This window comes from Ranitomeya imitator, chromosome 1 (assembly GCF_032444005.1).
Source record: "Ranitomeya imitator isolate aRanImi1 chromosome 1, aRanImi1.pri, whole genome shotgun sequence".
NCBI classification, from domain to species: domain Eukaryota; kingdom Metazoa; phylum Chordata; class Amphibia; order Anura; family Dendrobatidae; genus Ranitomeya; species Ranitomeya imitator.
In genome coordinates, this window is record NC_091282.1 from 235,632,594 (window position 1) to 235,652,164 (window position 19,571).

The following is a 19,571-nucleotide window of genomic DNA, read 5'->3' on the forward strand; positions in this document are numbered from 1 at the left end:
TGTCTAATGAGAGCTGTATTTCTCAGTTATCTGTCTGTAGTACGCACCACCTTAGTTTTGCAAGGCATAACCCCCACGATTTAAAAAACCTAACACACAAGCTATTCTCTCTTCACCCTCTGGCGCGTCTCGGACCTAAACCAGCTTTGTCAGAGATACAGGAGCTTAGACATGCTAGATTTGTTTAGCTGATTGAAATCCATATTTTTAGGACTGAAACCATGTCCAATGATCCTTGTCTTTGGATGTCGGGAATCAAAGATTGATCATATCTACAAGGAGGAGGCAATGCTTGCAAAGAACAAAGGAGTCTTTAAAGAACTGTTCACAGCATATTCCCGGGAACCGAATAAACCAAAGGTAACTGAATGTGGGATTTCCTATTGTTGTATCTACATTTTATACATCATATAGTTTCTTTCAAATGTATTTATGATATGTAATCGCCCAATGTGTTCAGGATAGAGAAGCCAAATAGAGAGTATTTTCATACAAATTGCCCATTTGCATAAATACATATAATATTTCTATAGGCAATATACATTTCACAAAGACACATTAAAGTGGTATTAGCTAGATGCTGCTCACTCTTCTTGCAGCAGATTTTCGCTGTGGTAGGATGTTTTTTCCTATGTGACTGACATGAAGAACTTTTAAATATGGTTCATCAGCAGAATGTGAGTAGTTGCAAAGGAAAAGAGGCGTATGCTAATTTGAGGGACAAATCCCATCTAAGAACTGAACATAACATTGCAGATGTGGCATTTATGGTAACACTTTAAGCCTGCAGTCACATGTTGCAGTATTTTGCAGCAAAATGCAACTTTTTTGCCACATTTCCAGAAAAAACTCAACATGGTTGCAAAATGTGAATGTAGCCTAAGACAGTTTTTATGTGATGCTTTCCTGATCCAGTTGTTGCTCGAAATTGTCCAAAAATGAGGTAAAATCGATGTGGCATAAAAGCATTTCGAGCATGCTCAATGTGAATACAGCCTTAGTGTATCATTATTTGTTCATCATGATAGCGGTCGAAATTCAGATACACCCGGATATGTTGTCTGAAGTTCCAGGGGGATAACTTAACCCTTGTTGGCTCCAATGCAAAATGTCCAACAGGGTCCACAACTATTTCATGGTTCTAACTCATGTGGTTCTTCTCGTATACAACCCTTGGCAAGAATTATGGAATCACCGGCCTTGGAGGATGTTCATTCAGTTGTTTTATTTTGTAGAAAAAGAGCAGATCACAGACATGGCACAAAACTAAAGTCATTTCAAATGGCAACTTTCTGGCTTTAAGAAACACTAAAAGAAATCAAGAACAAAAAAATGTGGTAGTCAGTAATGGTTACTTTTTTAACCAAGCATAGGGGAAAAATTATGGAATCACTCAATTCTGAGGAAAAAATTATGGAATCATGAAAAACAAACAAAAAAACAATCCAAAACATCACTAGTATTTTGTTGCACCACCTCTGGCTTTTATAACAGCTTGCAGTCTCTGAGGCATGGACTTAATGAGTGTCAAACAGTACTCTTCATCAATCTGGCTCCAACTTTCTCTGATTGCTGTTGCCAGATCAGCTTTGCAGGTTGGAGCCTTGTCATGGACCATTTTCTTCAACTTCCACCAAAGAATTTCAATTGGATTGAGATCCGGACTGTTTGCAGGCCATGACATTGACCTTTTGTGTCTTTTTTCAAGGAATGTTTTCACAGTTTTTGCTCTATGGCAGGATGCATTATCATCTTGAAAAATGATTCCATCATCCCCAAACTTCCTTTCAATTGATGGGATAAGAAAAGTGTCCAAAATATCAACATAAACTTGGGCATTTATTGAAGATGTAATGACAGCCATCTCCTCAGTACCTTTACCTGACATGCAGCCCCACATCATCAATGACTGGAAATTTGCATGTTCTCTTCAGGCAGTCATCTTTATAAATCTCACTGGAACGTCACCAAACAAAAGTTCCAGCAACATCACCTTGCCCAATGCAGATTCGTGATTCATCACTGAATATGACTTTCATCTAGTCATCCACAGTCCACAATTGCTTTTCCTTAGCCCATTGTAACATTGTTTTTTTCTGTTTAGGTGTTAATGATGGCTTTCGTTTAGCTTTTCTGTATGTAAATCCCATTTCCTTTAGGCGGTTTCTTACAGTTCTGTCACAGACATTGACTCCAGTTTCCTCCCATTTGTTCCTCATTTATTGTGCATTTCCTGTTTTGGAAACATATTGCTTTCAATTTCCAGTCTTGACGCTTTGATATCTTCCTTGGTCCACCAGTATGTTTGCCTTTAACAACCTTCCCATGTTGTTTGTATTTGGTCCAGATTTTAGACACAGCTGACTGTGAACAACCAACATCTTTTGCAACATTGTGTGATGATTTACCCTCTTTTAAGAGTTTGATAATCCTCTCCTTTGTTTCAATTGACATCTCTCCTTTTGGAGCCATGATCCATGTCAATCCACTTGGTGCAACAGCTCTCCAAGGTGTGGTCACTCCTTTTTAGATGCAGACTAACGAGCAGATCTAATTTGATGCAGGTGTTAGTTTTGGGAATGAAAATTTACAGGGTGATTCCATAATTGTTTCCCTCAGAATTGAGTGATTCCATAATTTTTCCCCTATGCTTGGTTAAAAAAAGTAACCATTACTTACTACCACATTTTTTGTTCTCGATTTCTTTTAGTGTTCCTGAAAGGCAGAAAGTTGCCGTTTGAAATGACTTTAGTTTTGTGCCGTGTCTGTGATCTGCTTTTTTTCAACAAAATTAAACAACTGAATGAACATCCTCCAAGGCCGGTGATTCCATAATTTTTGTCAGGGGTTGTAGGCCAAATGGACTTTTTAGGCCCCCTGGACGTCAGAATCTAAGTACCACCTTGTTATTATTAACCTTTCAGGTTGGAAACACACTTGCACTTTTTTATATAGTTTGATGTACGGTTTTTTGAAGCAATTTTTGAGCCAAATCTAGAACTGGCTTTTGCTGGAAGGAACTCATCAGTTTTAGGCAAAAATATAAGCACTAAAAACTGCATATGTCATATAAACCTTAATATTTACTGACATTGTGACTTATCAAAGAAGCACTTTGCTCAGCATTGGATTGAAATAACAAGTCGAATATGATGTTTCATGAACAAAAGCATATGTTTTGTATGTGCTTCAAGATTGTTTTTTCGTACTTTATTTAAGAAATACGTGCAAGACGTTTTGCGCGAACAGCTCTCTGACGTGACATTCAAAGCCCTGAAGGATCAGGGAGGACACATATATGTATGTGGTGACGTCACTATGGCTGGAGATGTCCTGAAAAGTCTTCAACAGGTTGTAAAACAGCGTGGAAATATGACCGCTGAAGAGGCAGGGGCCTTCGTCAGTAAACTGAGGGTGAGTGATCGATGACACCTGCCAACTTTGCATCACCCAAAAGTGGAGCTGGTATAAGATTTGTAGCATCTAATGGCCCTCCTCTGTTCTCTATTTTCTGTATTGCTCAAACTCGTGTACTTTCTCCCTGCTACTCGCTCAAGTGCTGTGCAATATTTGATTGTAATGTTATAAAGAAGCAGATCATGTTTGCTCGTTGACATAAAACTACGTTGTGTAGATGTGTAGTTAAGATAAACATTTCATTTTTGCTATTGAAAATTTTGGTCAAAACAATGTAAAAATGTATTTGAAACCATTGTAAAAACCACTAAATAAGCTCTATATATCCTTAGAAATCCAAATAATTGTTTTAACCCTTTAAGTCATTATCGTGCCCACTGATTTTAAAAATAAAAAAATTAAAAAACATGGCGGAACACAAATAGTATATGTAAGTGCGATGTAACACAGATTGGAATTTTTCACCTTGGCACAAATTGACAGAGGTTCTCAATGGGTTAATTCCCGCATGTAATGTTTCATAGTCTGGAGAAAGTAGTATGATGTGTGACCTGCAGAAGGCAGTGTGGTATTAGTGATGAGTGGTGACTCTTTTACTTATCCTTCCATTATTAATATTGCATGATGTTGCACATTTTATTGCAGACGAACGTATAATAGAGGCGTAAGATAAGAGAAGATGAGTGTGAGTCAGGGAAGAGCTTCTTTGTGACACCAGATTTGTCTTGATTTTATTGGCATTTATTTTCAGGATGACAACAGATATCATGAAGACATCTTTGGAGTGACTCTACGGACATATGAGGTCACAAATCGTCTCAGATCTGAATCAATTGCATTTATTGAAGAAAGCAAAAAGGACTCAGATGAGTGAGTAGCAATCTAGGTTTGTAGAAACTTGTGGCATTTTCTCAATTCATAGTTGGCAACTAACTTGATGATAGTACATAAGAAAAATGACCTATTTTCTCTCGGTTTAATAAATAACTGAATGCGCCATTGAAACAATACTTCAGCGTCTTTTCCTAGAATTCGGCTTTGTGCTGTTCCTCGTATTCCTATTATAAATTAATGAATATACTCACAACTGCCCAATCAGTACAGAAACACACCGCTTCAACAAAGGAAATGAAAATTCCCAAATATCGATTTACTCAGATGTATTCAAGAGGAATAACACAGGATTGAAACAACTCAATTTTTTTTTTAAAGACTCACAAAACTATTTTAATCATGAGGAATATAAGTAATTATTAAAGGGAATCTGTCTTCAGGATTTTCCTATGTAATCTGAGAGCAACATAATGTAGGAACAGAGAGCCTGATTCCAGCGATGTGTCACTTACTGGGCTGTGTTTTGCTGTTTTCAACACAATCAGTGTCTTATCAGCAGGAGATTATCATTACAGGACAACTGGCCTTGGGCATTCTAGCTCAGCCCCTCCCCTAGCACTTAGTAGCCGCCCCCTGTCAGCGTACATTGTACACAGAAAGCTGTCAATCAGTGTTGTGGGCTGGGTTACACAGGGCCCCACATTCTGAGCTCTGAGGCAGAGAAAACTGTGATTCTATCAAGACTATTGCATCCAGAAAACTTAGTGATACATCGCTGTAATCAGGGTCTTAGCCCCTACCTCATGCTGCTCTCAGATTTCACAGCAAAACCTGCTTACAGATTTCCTTTAAATCAGCCATGTCAGGAAAACTTTCATACAGGTTCTTTTTAAAATAATGTCTCATTAGATATGCTACTTTAGAAAATATAAACGCCTAGAGAGATCAAGCTTTTTTTGGAAAGGGTTAAAAATACCTTTATTAGGAAAAATAAAAGAAAATGTATAAACCATGTATAAATGTAAAAACAAACAAATGTTTGTTACAATGATCGATCTGACATGATATAGTGATGTCCCAACCTGGGACAATGTTATAAAGTAAAAAAAATTAAAAATTAGAATGTGTAAAAATATTTTTTTTTTTAAAAATCCCCAAATAAAGAATACATTTTTTTTCCAATAAATCCATTTGTTTATGTAAATAAAAAAAAACATAAAAGTACACATATTTGGTATCGCTGCGTCTGTAGGGACCTGCTCTATAAAACTGTCCCACTAGTTAACCCTTCAGTGAACAATGTAAAAAAAAAAACGAGGCAAAAAACAATGCTTTATCATCATACCACCGTACAAAAAGTGCAATAAAACACGATGAAAAAGACGGATATAAATAACAATGTTACTGCTGAAAACGTCATTTTGTCCCGCAAAAAACAAGTCACCATAGAGCTCCATCAGCAGAAAAATAAAAAAGTTATAGCTCTCAGAATAAAGCGATGCAAAAATAATTATTTTTTCTATAAAATAGTTTTTATTGTGTAAAAGCGCCAAAACATGAAAAAAAGATATGTGATGTATCTCTGTAATCGTACTGGCCTGAAGAATAAATCTGCCTTACCAATTTTACCACACACGGAACGGTATAAAAAACAATTATAAAAAAAAAAAACAACAATTCCTGAATTGCTGGTTTTTGTTCATTCTGCCTCACAAAAATCTGAATAAAAAGCGATCAAAAAATGTGATGTGCTCGAAAATGGTACCAATAAAAACGTCAACTCATCCTGCAAAAAACAAGACCTTACATAACTCTGTGGGCCAAAATTTGGACAAATTTTAGCTCTCAAAATATGGTGATGCAAAAACTATTTTTTTTTCAATAAAAAGTGTCTTTTAGTGTGTGACAGCAGCCAAACATAAAAACCCACTAAATTAAACCCCCTTTATCACCCCCTTAGTTAGTGAAAAATAATAAAATTAAAAAAAATATTTATTTCCATTTTCCCATTAAGGTTAAGGTTAGGGCTAAAGTTAGGGTTAGGGTTGGGGCTAGAGTAGGGGTTTGGATTATGTTTACAGTTGGGGTTAGGGTTGGGTTTAGGGTTAGAGGTGTGTCAGGGGTAGGGGTGTGATTAGGGTTATGGTTAGGGTTGGGATTAGGGTTAGGGGTGTGTTGGGGTTAGGGGTGTGGTTAGGGATGGGAATAGGGTTAGGGGTGTGTTGGGATTAGGGGTGTGGTTAGGGATGGGAATAGGGTTAGGGGTGTGTTCAGGTTAGGGGTGTGGTTAGGGTTATGGTTATGGTTGGGATTAGGGTTAAGGGTGTGTTAAGGTTAGGGTTGGAGTTAGAATTGGGAGGTTTCCACTGTTTAGGCACATCAAGGGCTCTCCAAACGTGACATGGCGTCCGATCTCAATTCCAGCCAATTCTGCGTTGAAAAAGTAAAACGGTGCTCCTTCCCTTCCGAGCTCTGCTGTGCGTCCAAACAGTTGTTTACCCCCACATATGGGGTATCAATGTACTCAGGACAATTGGACAACAACTTTTATGGTCCAATTTCTTCTGTTATCCTTGTGAAAATAAAAATTTGGGGGCTAAAAAATCATTTTTGTGAAAAAATTTTTACGGCTCTACATTATTAACTTCTATGAAGCACTTGGGGGTTCAAAGTGCTCATCACACATCTAGATAAGTTCCTTAGGGGGTCTACTTTCCAAAATAGTGTCACTTGTGGGGTTTCCATGGTTTAGGCACATCAGGGCAGCACGGTGGCGCAGTGGTTAGCACTACAGCCTTGCAGCGCTGGGGTCCTTGGTTCTAATCCCACCCAGGACAACATCTGCAAAGAGTTTGTATTTTCTCTCCGTGTTTGCGTGGGTTTCCTCCGGGCACTCCGGTTTCCTCCCACATTCCAAAGACATACTGATAGGAATCCTAGATTGTGAGCCCAATCGGGGACAGTGATGATAATGTGTGCAACCTGTAAAGCGCTGCGGAATATGTTAGCGCTATATAAAAAAAAATAAAGAAAAAAAATAAAGATCAGTGGCTCTCCAAACGCCACATGGCGGCACTCCTTCCCTTCCAATCTCTGCCATGCGCCCAAACAGTGGTTTACCCCCATATATGGGGTATCAGCGTACTCAGGACAAATTGCACAACAATTTTGGGGGTCCAATTTTTCCTGTTACCCTTGGTAAAATAAAACAAATCTGGATCTGAAGTAAATGAATGTGGTTTTGAGTATCTTGAGGGGTACAGTTTTTAGTATCGTGTCACTTTTGGACATTTTCTGTCATATAGGTCCCTTAAAGTCACTTCAAGTGTGAAGTGGTCCCTAAAAAAATGGTTTTGCAAATTTTGCTGTAAAAATGAGAACTCGCTGGTCAAAGTTTAACCCTTATAACTTCCTAACAAAAAAAATTATGTTTCCAAAATTGTGCTGATGTAAAGAAGACATGTGGGAAGTGTTATTTATTAACTATTTTGTGTGATATGACTCTCTAATTTAAGGGCATAAAAACTAAAATTTTGAAAATTGCGACATTTTCTGCATTTTTGCCAAATTTCCATTTTTTTTCAAAAATAAAAGCAAGTCATATCGAATAAATTTTACCACTATCATAAAGTACAATGTCACGAGAAAACAGAATCAGCAGGATCCTTTGAAGTTTTTCAGAGTTATGACCTCATAAAGTGACAGTGGTCATAATTAAAAAAAATAGCCTGGTTAGGAAGTTGAAAACAGGCTTTGGGGTGAAGGGGTTAGTGTTGTGGATTCTGTTTTTGGGCTCCCTCTGGTGGTTACAAATGGTACTGGGTGACTTGTGTTCTCTGCGGTCTCTGGTGTCCACCTGTTCTATTAGGTTATGGGAGTTTCCTATTTAACCTGGCTTTCTTGTCATTTCCTCGCCGGCTATCAATGTAATCAGTGTGTCTTGTTACCTCTGCTTCCCGCTTCTGTATTCTTCAGGACAAGCTAAGTTTTTGATTTTCCTGTTCCACGTTTTGCTTAATGTTTGTCTTAGTCCAGCTTGCAGATATGTGATTCCTTTTTGCTGGTTGCTCTAGTGGGCTGATATTACTCCTCATGTTCCATGAGTTGGAACATGAGTTCAAGTAATTTCAGGATGGTTTTTTTTGTAGGGTTTTTCGCTGACCGCGCAGTTCACTTTTGTATCCTCTGCTATCTAGCTTTAGCGGGCCTCATTTTGCTGAATCTGTTTTCATAACTACGTATGTGCTTTCCTCTCATTTCACCGTCATTACATGTGGGGAGCTGCTATTTCTGTGGGGTGTTTCTCTGGAGGCAAGAGAGGTCTGTGTTTCTTCTAATAGGGAAAGTTAGTTCTTCGGCTGGCGCGAGACGTCTAGGAATCATCGTAGGCACGTTCCCCGGCTACAGCTAGTTGTGTGTTGAGGTTCAGGATCGCGGTCAGCTCAGTTTCCATCACCCTAGAGCTTGTTTTGTTTTTTGTGCTTGTCATTTTGTGATCCCCTGCCATTGGGATCATGACAGTATAGCCGGCCGTAAGTGGTAATCATATTGGCTGAAGTAGGAGAAAAAGTAGTCTGAGGAAGTGTTTTTTTTTTTTTTTTTTTTTTCTCCTCAGAGTAGCCTGGCTGCGTCTTACCTCCTCTTAATCCTTGAATGGCTCTGACCTCAGCTGTTTATCATGGACGTCCAGAGTTTGGCTTCCAGCCTGAATAATCTTGCTGCTAAGGTTCAAAATATACAAGATTTTGTTGTACATGCTCCTATGTCTGAACCTAGAATTCCTATCCCAGAGTTTTTTTCTGGAGATAGATCTAGTTTTCTGAATTTTAGGAACAATTGCAAGTTGTTTCTTTCTTTGAAATCTCGCTCTTCTGGAGACCCTGCTCAGCAAGTCAAGATTGTTATATCTTTCCTGCGGGGTGACCCTCAGAATTGGGCATTTGCATTGGCACCAGGGGATCCTGCGTTGCTCAATGTGGATGCGTTTTTTCTGGCATTGGGTTTGCTCTATGAGGAACCTAACCTAGAGATTCAGGCTGAAAAAGCTTTATTGGCTCTCTCTCAGGGGCAAGATGAAGCAGAAATATATTGTCAGAAATTTCGGAAATGGTCGGTGCTTACTCAGTGGAATGAGTGCGCCCTGGCTGCAAGATTCAGAGATGGCCTTTCTGAGGCCATTAAAGATGTCATGGTGGGGTTCCCTGCGCCTACAGGTCTGAATGAGTCTATGACTATGGCTATTCAGATTGATCGGCGTTTACGGGAGCGCAAACCTGTGCACCATTTGGCGGTGTCTTCTGAACAGGCACCTGAGACAATGCAATGTGATAGAATTCAGTCCAGAAGTGAACGGCAAAACTATAGGCGGAAAAATGGGTTGTGTTTTTATTGTGGTGATTCAGCTCATGTTATATCAGCATGCTCTAAACGCACAAAAAAGGTTGATAAGTCTGTTGCCATTAGAACTTTACAGTCTAAGTTCATTCTGTCTGTGACTCTGATTTGTTCATTATCAGCCATTTCCGTCGATGCCTATGTGGATTCAGGCACTGCCCTGAGTCTTATGGATTGGTCATTTGCCAACCGCTGTGGGTTTAGTCTGGAGCCTCTGGAAGTCCCTATTCCTTTGAAAGGAATTGACTCTACACCTTTGGCTATGAATAAACCTCAGTACTGGACACAAGTGACCATGCGTATGACTCCCGTTCATCAGGAGGTGATTCGCTTCCTGGTACTGTATAATTTACATGATGTCTTAGTGCTTGGTCTGCCATGGTTACAAACTCATAACCCAATCTTGGACTGGAAAACGATGTCTGTGTTAAGCTGGGGATGTCAGGGGGTTCATGATGATGCACCTCCGATTTCTATCGCTTCATCTACTCCTTCTGAGGTTCCGGTATTTTTGTCTGATTATCGGGATGTTTTTGAGGAGCCTAAGCTCAATTCGCTTCCTCCTCACAGGGATTGCGATTGTGCTATAGATTTGATTCCTGGCAGTAAATTTCCTAAAGGTCGTTTGTTCAATCTGTCAGTGCCAGAGCATACTGCTATGCGGGATTATGTTAAGGAGTCATTGGAAAAGGGACATATCCGTCCATCTTCGTCCCCTTTGGGAGCAGGTTTTTTTTTTTTGTGGCCAAAAAAGATGGTTCCTTGAGGCCTTGTATAGATTACCGTCTTTTGAATAAGATTACAGTTAAATATCAGTATCCTTTGCCATTGTTGACTGATTTGTTCGCTCGCATTAAGGGGGCTAAATGGTTCACTAAGATTGATCTTCGGGGTGCGTATAATCTTGTGCGGATAAAGCAGGGTGATGAGTGGAAAACCGCATTTAATACGCCTGAGGGCCATTTTGAGTATTTGGTGATGCCTTTTGGACTTTCTAATGCTCCTTCTGTCTTCCAGTCCTTTATGCACAATATTTTCCGTGAATATCTGGATAAATTTATGATTGTGTATTTGGATGATGTTTTGGTTTTTTCAGATGACTGGGAGTCCCATGTTCAGCACGTCAGGAAGGTGTTTCAGGTCCTGCGGGCCAATTCTTTGTTTGTAAAAGGTTCAAAGTGTCTCTTTGGAGTCCAGAAGATTTCTTTTTTGGGGTATATTTTTTCCCCTTCTACTATTGAGATGGATCCCGTCAAGGTTCAGGCTATTTGTGACTGGACGCAGCCTACATCTCTTAAGAGTCTACAGAAGTTCTTGGGCTTTGCTAATTTTTATCGTCGTTTCATAACTAATTTTTCTAGTGTTGTTAAGCCTTTGACGGATTTGACTAAGAAGGGTGCTGATGTTGCTGATTGGTCTCCTGCGGCTGTGGAAGCCTTTCAGGAACTTAAGCGCCGGTTTTCTTCTGCTCCTGTGTTGCGTCAGCCAGATGTTTCGCTTCCTTTTCAGGTTGAGGTTGATGCTTCCGAGATTGGAGCGGGGGCAGTTTTGTCACAGAGAAGCTCCGATTGCTCAGTGATGAAGCCATGTGCATTCTTTTCTAGAAAGTTTTCGCCCACTGAGCGGAATTATGATGTTGGTAATCGGGAGCTTTTGGCCATGAAGTGGGCATTTGAGGAGTGGCGTCATTGGCTTGAGGGTGCTAGACATCGTGTGGTGGTCTTGACTGATCACAAAAATCTGATTTACCTTGAGTCTGCCAAGCGTCTGAATCCTAGACAGGCTCGTTGGTCACTGTTTTTCTCCCGTTTCGATTTTGTGGTTTCATACCTGCCAGGTTCAAAGAATGTGAAGGCGGATGCTCTTTCTAGGAGTTTTGTGCCTGACTCCCCTGGAAATTCTGAGCCCACTGGTATCCTTAGGGATGGGGTGATTTTGTCGGCTGTCTCCCCAGACTTGCGACGTGCTTTGCAGGAGTTTCAGGCGGATAAACCTGATCGTTGTCCGCCTGAAAGACTGTTTGTTCCGGATAATTGGACCAGTAGAGTCATCTCCGAGGTCCATTCTTCTGCGTTGGCAGGTCATCCTGGAATATTTGGTACTAGAGACTTGGTGGCCAGGTCTTTTTGGTGGCCTTCCTTGTCGAGGGATGTGCGTTCTTTTGTGCAGTCTTGTGAAGTTTGCGCTCGGGCTAAGCCTTGCTGTTCTCGGGCCAGTGGATTGTTGTCACCTTTGCCTATCCCGAAGAGACCTTGGACGCACATTTCCATGGACTTTATTTCGGATCTCCCTGTCTTACAAAAAATGTCCGTCATCTGGGTTGTGTGTGACCGCTTTTCTAAAATGGTTCATCTGGTACCGTTGCCTAAGTTACCTTCCTCCTCTGAGTTGGTCCCTCTGTTTTTTCAGAACGTGGTTCGTTTGCATGGAATTCCGGAGAACATCGTTTCTGACAGGGGATCCCAGTTTGTGTCTAGATTTTGGCGGACGTTCTGTGCTAAGATGGGCATTGATTTGTCCTTTTCGTCTGCATTCCATCCTCAGACGAATGGCCAGACGGAACGAACTAATCAGACCTTGGAAACTTATTTAAGGTGTTTTGTTTCTGCTGATCAAGATGACTGGGTTACCTTTTTGCCGCTTGCCGAATTTGCCCTTAATAATCGGGCTAGTTCTGCTACCTTGGTTTCTCCTTTCTTTTGTAATTCGGGGTTTCATCCTCGTTTTTCCTCTGGTCAGGTGGAGCCTTCTGATTGTCCTGGAGTGGACATGGTGGTGGATAGGTTGCATCAGATTTGGAGTCATGTGGTGGACAATTTGAAGTTGTCCCAGGAGAGGGCTCAGCAGTTTGCTAATCGCCGTCGCCGCGTGGGTCCTCGACTTCGTGTTGGGGACTTGGTGTGGTTGTCTTCTCGTTTTGTTCCTATGAAGGTCTCTTCTCCTAAGTTCAAGCCTCGGTTCATCGGTCCCTATAGGATCTTGGAAATTCTTAACCCTGTGTTGTTTCGTTTGGATCTCCCGGCATCGTTTGCTATTCATAATGTGTTCCATCGGTCGTTGTTGCGGAAGTATGAGGTACCTGTTGTTCCTTCGCTTGAGCCTCCTGCTCCGGTGCTGGTGGAGGGAGAATTGGAGTATGTTGTGGAGAAGATCTTGGATTCTCGTGTTTCCAGACGGAGACTCCAGTATTTGGTCAAGTGGAAGGGTTATGGTCAGGAGGATAATTCTTGGGTGGTTGCCTCTGATGTTCATGCTGCTGATTTGGTCCGTGCATTTCATAGGGCTCATCCTGGTCGCCCTGGTGGTTCTCGTGAGGGTTCGGTGACCCCTCCTCAAGGGGGGGGTACTGTTGTGGATTCTGTTTTTGGGCTCCCTCTGGTGGTTACAGATGGTACTGGGTGACTTGTGTTCTCTGCGGTCTCTGGTGTCCACCTGTTCTATTAGGTTATGGGAGTTTCCTATTTAGCCTGGCTTTCTTGTCATTTCCTCGCCGGCTATCAATGTAATCAGTGTGTCTTGTTACCTCTGCTTCCCGCTTCTGTATTCTTCAGGAAAAGCTAAGTTTTTGATTTTCCTGTTCCACGTTTTGCTTAATTTTTGTCTTAGTCCAGCTTGCAGATATGTGATTCCTTTTTGCTGGTTGCTCTAGTGGGCTGATATTACTCCTCATGTTCCATGAGTTGGAACATGAGTTCAAGTAATTTCAGGATGGTTTTTTTTGTAGGGTTTTTCGCTGACCGCGCAGTTCACTTTTGTATCCTCTGCTATCTAGCTTTAGCGGGCCTCATTTTGCTGAATCTGTTTTCATAACTACGTATGTGCTTTCCTCTCATTTCACCGTCATTACATGTGGGGGGCTGCTATTTCTGTGGGGTGTTTCTCTGGAGGCAAGAGAGGTCTGTGTTTCTTCTAATAGGGAAAGTTAGTTCTTCGGCTGGTGCGAGACGTCTAGGAATCATCGTAGGCACGTTCCCCGGCTACAGCTAGTTGTGTGTTGAGGTTCAGGATCGCGGTCAGCTCAGTTTCCATCACCCTAGAGCTTGTTTTGTTTTTTGTGCTTGTCATTTTGTGATCCCCTGCCATTGGGATCATGACAGGTTAGATACAATGGGCAAAATAAGTATTTGATATATTGCAGATTTTGCAAGTTTTACCACCTACAAAGAATGGAGAGGACTGTAATTTTTATTGGAAGTACACTTCAACTGTGAGAGACAAATTCTAAAAATAAAAACCAGAACATAACATGCTAGGATTTTTAAATAATTAAATTGCATTTTATTGCATGAAATAAATATTTCAACACCTACGAACCAGCAAGAATTTTGGCTCTCACAGACCTGTTTTTCTTTAAGAAGCCCTCCTACTCTGCACTCAATAACTCTATCAATTGCACCAGTGTAAGATTATTACCTGTATAAAAGACACCTGTCCATACACTCAATGACACTACATCCTCTCCACCATGGCCAAGACCAAAGAGCTGTCTAAGAACACCAAGGACAAAATTGTAGACTTGTACAAGGCCGGGATGGGCTACAGGACAATAGGCAAGCAGCCTGATCAAAATGAAACAACTGTTGGCACAATTATTAGAAAATGGAAGAAACACAAGATGAATGTCAATCTTTCTCGGTCTCCATGTAAGATTTCACCTCGTGGGGTAGGAATGATTCTGAGAAAGGTCTGGAATCAGCCTAGAACTACACTGGAGGACCTTGTCAGTGACCTGAAGAGAGTTGGGACCACAGTCTCAAACATTACCATACGATGTACGTGACCTCTTTCTATTCCCTTTTGCACTGCGCCCACATCACAGTTTTCTATTTACATTGCATATTGACAGTAAGCTGCTTATCAGACAACGGGGATTGGCCAGACGAGGGCTTGCGTGCCATGTAGTCCTGGCAGTGATAATCTCTTCATGATGTATGGAAACAACAGCACACAGCCTAAAGGTACCATCACACATAACGATATCGTTAACGATATCTTTGCTTTTTGTGATATAGTTAACAAAATCGTTATGCGTGACAGCGACCAACAATCAGGCCCCTGCGGGGAGATCGTTGGTCGCTGGGGAATGATCAGGACTTTATTTCGTCACTGGATCACCCGCTGACATCGCTGAATCGGCGTGTGTGACGCCGATTCAGCGATGTCTTCACTGGTAACCAGGGTAAACATCGGGTTACTAAGCGCAGGGCCGCGCTTAGTAACCCGATGTTTACCCTGGTTACCATTGTAAAAGTAAAAAAAAAACACTACATACTTACATTCCTGTCACGTCCTTCAGCGTCAGCTTCCCTGCGTCCCCCAGTGTCAGCGCCGGCCGGCCGTAAAGCAGAGCACAGCGGTGACGTCACCGCTCTGCTTTCCGGCCGGCGCTTACACAGTGCAGGGAAGCTGACGCTGGGGGACGCGACAGGAATGTAAGTATGTAGTGTTTTTTTTTTTTACTTTTACAATGGTAACCAAGGTAAACATCGGGTTACTAAGCGCGGCCCTGCGCTTAGTAACCCGATGTTTACCCTGGTTACCCGGGGACTTCGGCATCATTGGTCGCTGGAGAGCTGGCTGTATGACAGCTCTCCAGCGACCACACATCGACTTATTAACGATCACGGCCAGGTCGTATCGCTGGTCGTGATCGTTGGTAAATCGTTAAGTGTAACGGTACCTTAAGTGACACATCTCTGAATTCTGTGTCTCAGCTTCTACCTGATGCTGTCCACAGAATATATAGTAAAAACCTGCTGACAGTTTCCCTTTAATGCTCTTCATATAGATATGGAGACATATAACAAGATCAGAATGTGATATATGTTATTCCTTTTTTTAAAAAATAAAATGTTTTTTCCTTTTTTTTAGGGTTTTCTGCTCATAACTGGAATATTTAATTGTACACAGATGGCAAACTGGTGATGAGGCATCCCACACCCCATGTACATGGCATACCACACCTGCATGTACACTGTTTGTGGAGACATACATAAACTGTGTGTACTGCATGTATGACAACAGCCGATGACTCCACACCCATTTCGCAATGTGGAGATTTCCATATACTAACTCGCTTTCTCTTTCTCATAAACAGCCTCATATACAAGATGGATTTTGTAACTTCAGAGGCATTTTTTTTTTAATGAGGACTACCAGCACTGATCTGCCTGCTATGCTGTGCTGTTCTTGTTCGTTGCTCATAAACATATATTAATACATGTAATGTATGAGATATATACGCTATCTCTTCCATTGTACCGATGGGATTACAGTTGTTTTCACTATAAACTCACTATGATAATTTTGCTTGAGATTCTGCTGCTGCATCTTGATCCAAGATATTAAATTCAAGAAAAAGAAAAAAAACACCATTCTCTGGTGCATGAACCTTGTCCGTGTCCTCAGGCCTTGCTTTGTGTTTTTTGGACTGCAATGCGTCCAGGTAGTAAATGAGATCTAGAGATTACAACATTTATGTCATCTTTTATGCAAACAGCCATTATTGTAACGTTTTTTAATCTGCGACTCTGTATTTTCTTATTATTATTAAAGCTTACGATCACATTGGATGCCATTTTATATATATAGAATTAATCTACAGAAAAAGTTGAGAACTTTTGGAAAGGCATTGCATTATTACACCCTGTATTATAGCTCAGAGCAGCATTAGCAATTCTGCAGCTTCAGAGCTGAAATCATGAAGCATTCCATCGTGGCTGATCTACTGCACGTTTAGTCAGCATGGAAAGTTGGCAATCTCATGCCAAACACATAAAGCATATCCATAGTGTATGCTGGAAATGCAGGCCCAATCTGTGGCATCCGCATCTACCTTCAGAAAGGAAGCCGCTTCATTTCCTGTTCTGACTGTTGTCTTCATGTAGATGGAAAAGTGGCTCCGAATGGCTGACTCCAAATTCAGTTCTAAGGGAGTTTGAAAACAGCTGAGCAATGGGTTTGCTTGTGTTCGGAAGTCCCAACGAAGTGAATAGGAAGGGCTCTACATCCACCAATCAGAGATAAGGATCGGAGAAGACCCCCTTAAATTGTGAAAATTGTAGTCTCTAAACCAGACACTGTAGTAGTTATTTGTATAGTAACAAAATCGGCCCCTTTGCACTATAGGAGCTTGGCTGAGCTAAGTTACAAGAAAAGTAATGTACTGTATATACAAATTTACTCAACTTTTCATTAGGTTCAGTCTATATATTAGGACTGTATTTGTACCGGGTGGATTTGCTGCTACAAAATCCACAACGAATGTCTGCACCCTCCTGCTATAGGTTTTGATGAAGTTATCTACTCTGGGAATATAGCCTCACTATAAAATGTTGTTACTACCTACCATCATGAAAATTGCAAAAACAGCAAAAATATTAAGGCATACAGGTTATATATGTGCTTGATGGAGGATTTTTCTGTTGTAACCTATAGACTTTTCATTTTTGGCATTCATATATTGTGATGTTGCAGATGTTATAGGAGTGTAAAGTTGCATGTATATAATAAATGACCATTAACAACAATCACTCAGAGATTTTATTGCTGATATGAAAAACAACAGAATTACATAAGTAATAAAGCATTTTCAGAGACATATCAGAGTCCAGGCGGTGAGACCCCACATAACAAAGTTCTGAGCACTGCTTTTTTCTAGACTGAATATTGCCACAATAGAAAATCTATGAAGCCTCATATTAGTCGCACAGGAGAGCACAAGTCAGCCGAGCACTTCTACGCATATATTTTATAGGTGGGGTCTCAACACTAAAACTCTCAAAATTTCAGATATGTTTCTATGACAATCCAAGAAAAAAGAAAGGGAAAGGCTGACAGCATTCACTTGCTGGGGCGCCCGTTCCAAGTCCAGGGAACCCTCCAGGACATTCAGAGATTCAAATAGTAAAGTAACAGCGCTCCATCCAGGTGTAGTAGTTCAAAAAGATAGATTTATTTTGCCATATAGTAGCGACGTTTCGACCATATAGGTCTTTATCAAGCATACAATAAAGTGCACAGGGTCAGCTTTAAACAGTGTAGGTGCCACACAGGGCACCAATCACCATCAAGCCCCCACCCACCAAACAATTATAACAAATCAATACAAAAAACAAACATCAGACATATGTATATTAAAAATCCCCAACCGCCAATATATCCACTATACATCCACTATAAATAATCCACAAACTTTAATAATTAGCATGATATATATATAGAAATGTCGAGCAATCAGCTTCATGCATCAGGGTCGTCATGGAAACATCCACCAATCCGTGCAGATCCTTGCAGAATGTGTAAACATAACGGTGCCAATAGGTTTCATCCTGAGAAGGCACCAAGTTTCATCCCAACGCCAATCCATGATTCCAGGACAATGGAAAGCCCCCGTTCCCCCTATGAAATATCTCGTAACATCACCTGGAACTCCCATAGATCTGCGTAATAGCCCAACGTCATCACCCAGGGTCCGTTATCAGTATCTGGATCACAGTAAAGTGGCGACACGGGCACGCAGGCACACCGCTACCCGGAAGTGTCCACATCACATGACCGCGATGGGGAACCAACCAGCGATCCAGATACTGATAACGGACCCTGGGTGATGACGTCGGGCTATTACACAGATCTATGGGAGTTCCAGGTGATGTTACGAGTTATTTCATAGGGGGAACGGGGCTTTCCATTGTCCTGGCATCATGGATTGGCGTTGGGATGAAACTTGGCGCCTTCTCAGGATGAAACCTATTGGCTCCGTTATGTTTACACATTCTGCAAGGATCTGCACGGATTGGTGGATGTTTCCATGACGACCCTGATGCATGAAGCTGATTGCTCGACATTTCTATATATGTCATGCTAATTATTAAAGTTTGTGGATTATTTATAGTGGATGTATAGTGGATATATTGGCGGTTGGGGATTTTTAATATACATATGTCTGTTGGCATATGCAACAGATTGGGACTTATTATAAGTGAAAGGAGGACTTTATACTAACCAGACAGCAGATGGCGATAGTGTGTAAAGTCATATACTTGCTGTAATGTGGGGAGGGAAGCTCTCAGTGGTTGGTTGTTTTCTTACTTTCGGTTTTGCTTTTCTTCATGAATGTGTTGTCTTCAGTGCACGGACTGTGTGACACTGAATTGTATCTCATGTTTATCCAGTATGAAGTAAATACTGTTTACTCAAGATATCTTGCTGATTGAAGCTCTCCTACGTACAGCGGTGACTGCAAGAAGACGCACTCTGCAACAGGTTATGGGCCCAGGCACCCCAGATAACCCCAGGCACCCCAGGCACTCCAGGCACCCCAGACACTACAGGTCTGCACTACAAGCTCAGGCAGAAGGATCCTGGTTTATAGCCAAGATAACGGAGCACACAGATAAGCTCTGTAAACAGACGGAACTAAATCCAGATACAGAGTGACAGAGGAATTCAGCATCCCAGGAGCTGGATATAATTGCAGAGAATTCACAGGACATACAGGAGAATATCTTCAGTACAACTCTCTAAACAAGTAAGACTATATAAAGATGATGAGTAACACAGAACTGAAATTTACAGTAGCTAAACTAAATAGTGAAAATTATCAGTTATGGAAATTCAAAGTAGAGATGTTGTTATCTAAGGATGATCTATGGGAAGTAATTGTTACAGCAAGACCAGATCAAGATAATCAGACATGGGATAAGAAGGATATACAAGCGAGAGCCACCATTAGCTTATTAGTGGATGATGCTCAATTAATACATATAAGAAATGAAGAAACAGCTAAGGGAATGTGGGAAGCATTAAGAAATCTGTATGAAAGAACTAGCTTGAATCACAAGTTGTTTTTATTAAGAAAGCTGTACAGTATGAGATTGAGTGCAAATGACGATATGCAGAAGCACATATTCTCAATGATGGAAGTG

At 41.0% G+C, this 19,571-nt stretch overlaps 1 protein-coding gene across 8 annotated transcripts in view; it reads left to right on the forward strand.

Moving 5' to 3' along the window:
- NOS1 (nitric oxide synthase 1) overlaps nt 1-17,174 on the forward strand; it is a 419,319-nt gene extending 402,145 nt beyond the window's left edge. For 4 of the 8 annotated variants that reach the window (XM_069754681.1, XM_069754671.1, XM_069754677.1 and 1 more), the window contains 4 exons: nt 212-360; nt 3,220-3,414; nt 4,169-4,303; nt 15,517-17,174. In XM_069754681.1, the coding sequence (XP_069610782.1) occupies nt 212-360; nt 3,220-3,414; nt 4,169-4,291 (467 nt within the window). In that variant the 3' untranslated portion in view covers nt 4,292-4,303; nt 15,517-17,174. The remainder of the gene's footprint in view (nt 1-211; nt 361-3,219; nt 3,415-4,168; nt 4,304-15,516) is intronic. The other 4 variants (XM_069754657.1, XM_069754650.1, XM_069754644.1 and 1 more) reach the window with 1 other exon arrangement.
- The last annotated feature ends 2,397 nt before the right edge of the window (nt 17,175-19,571 follow it).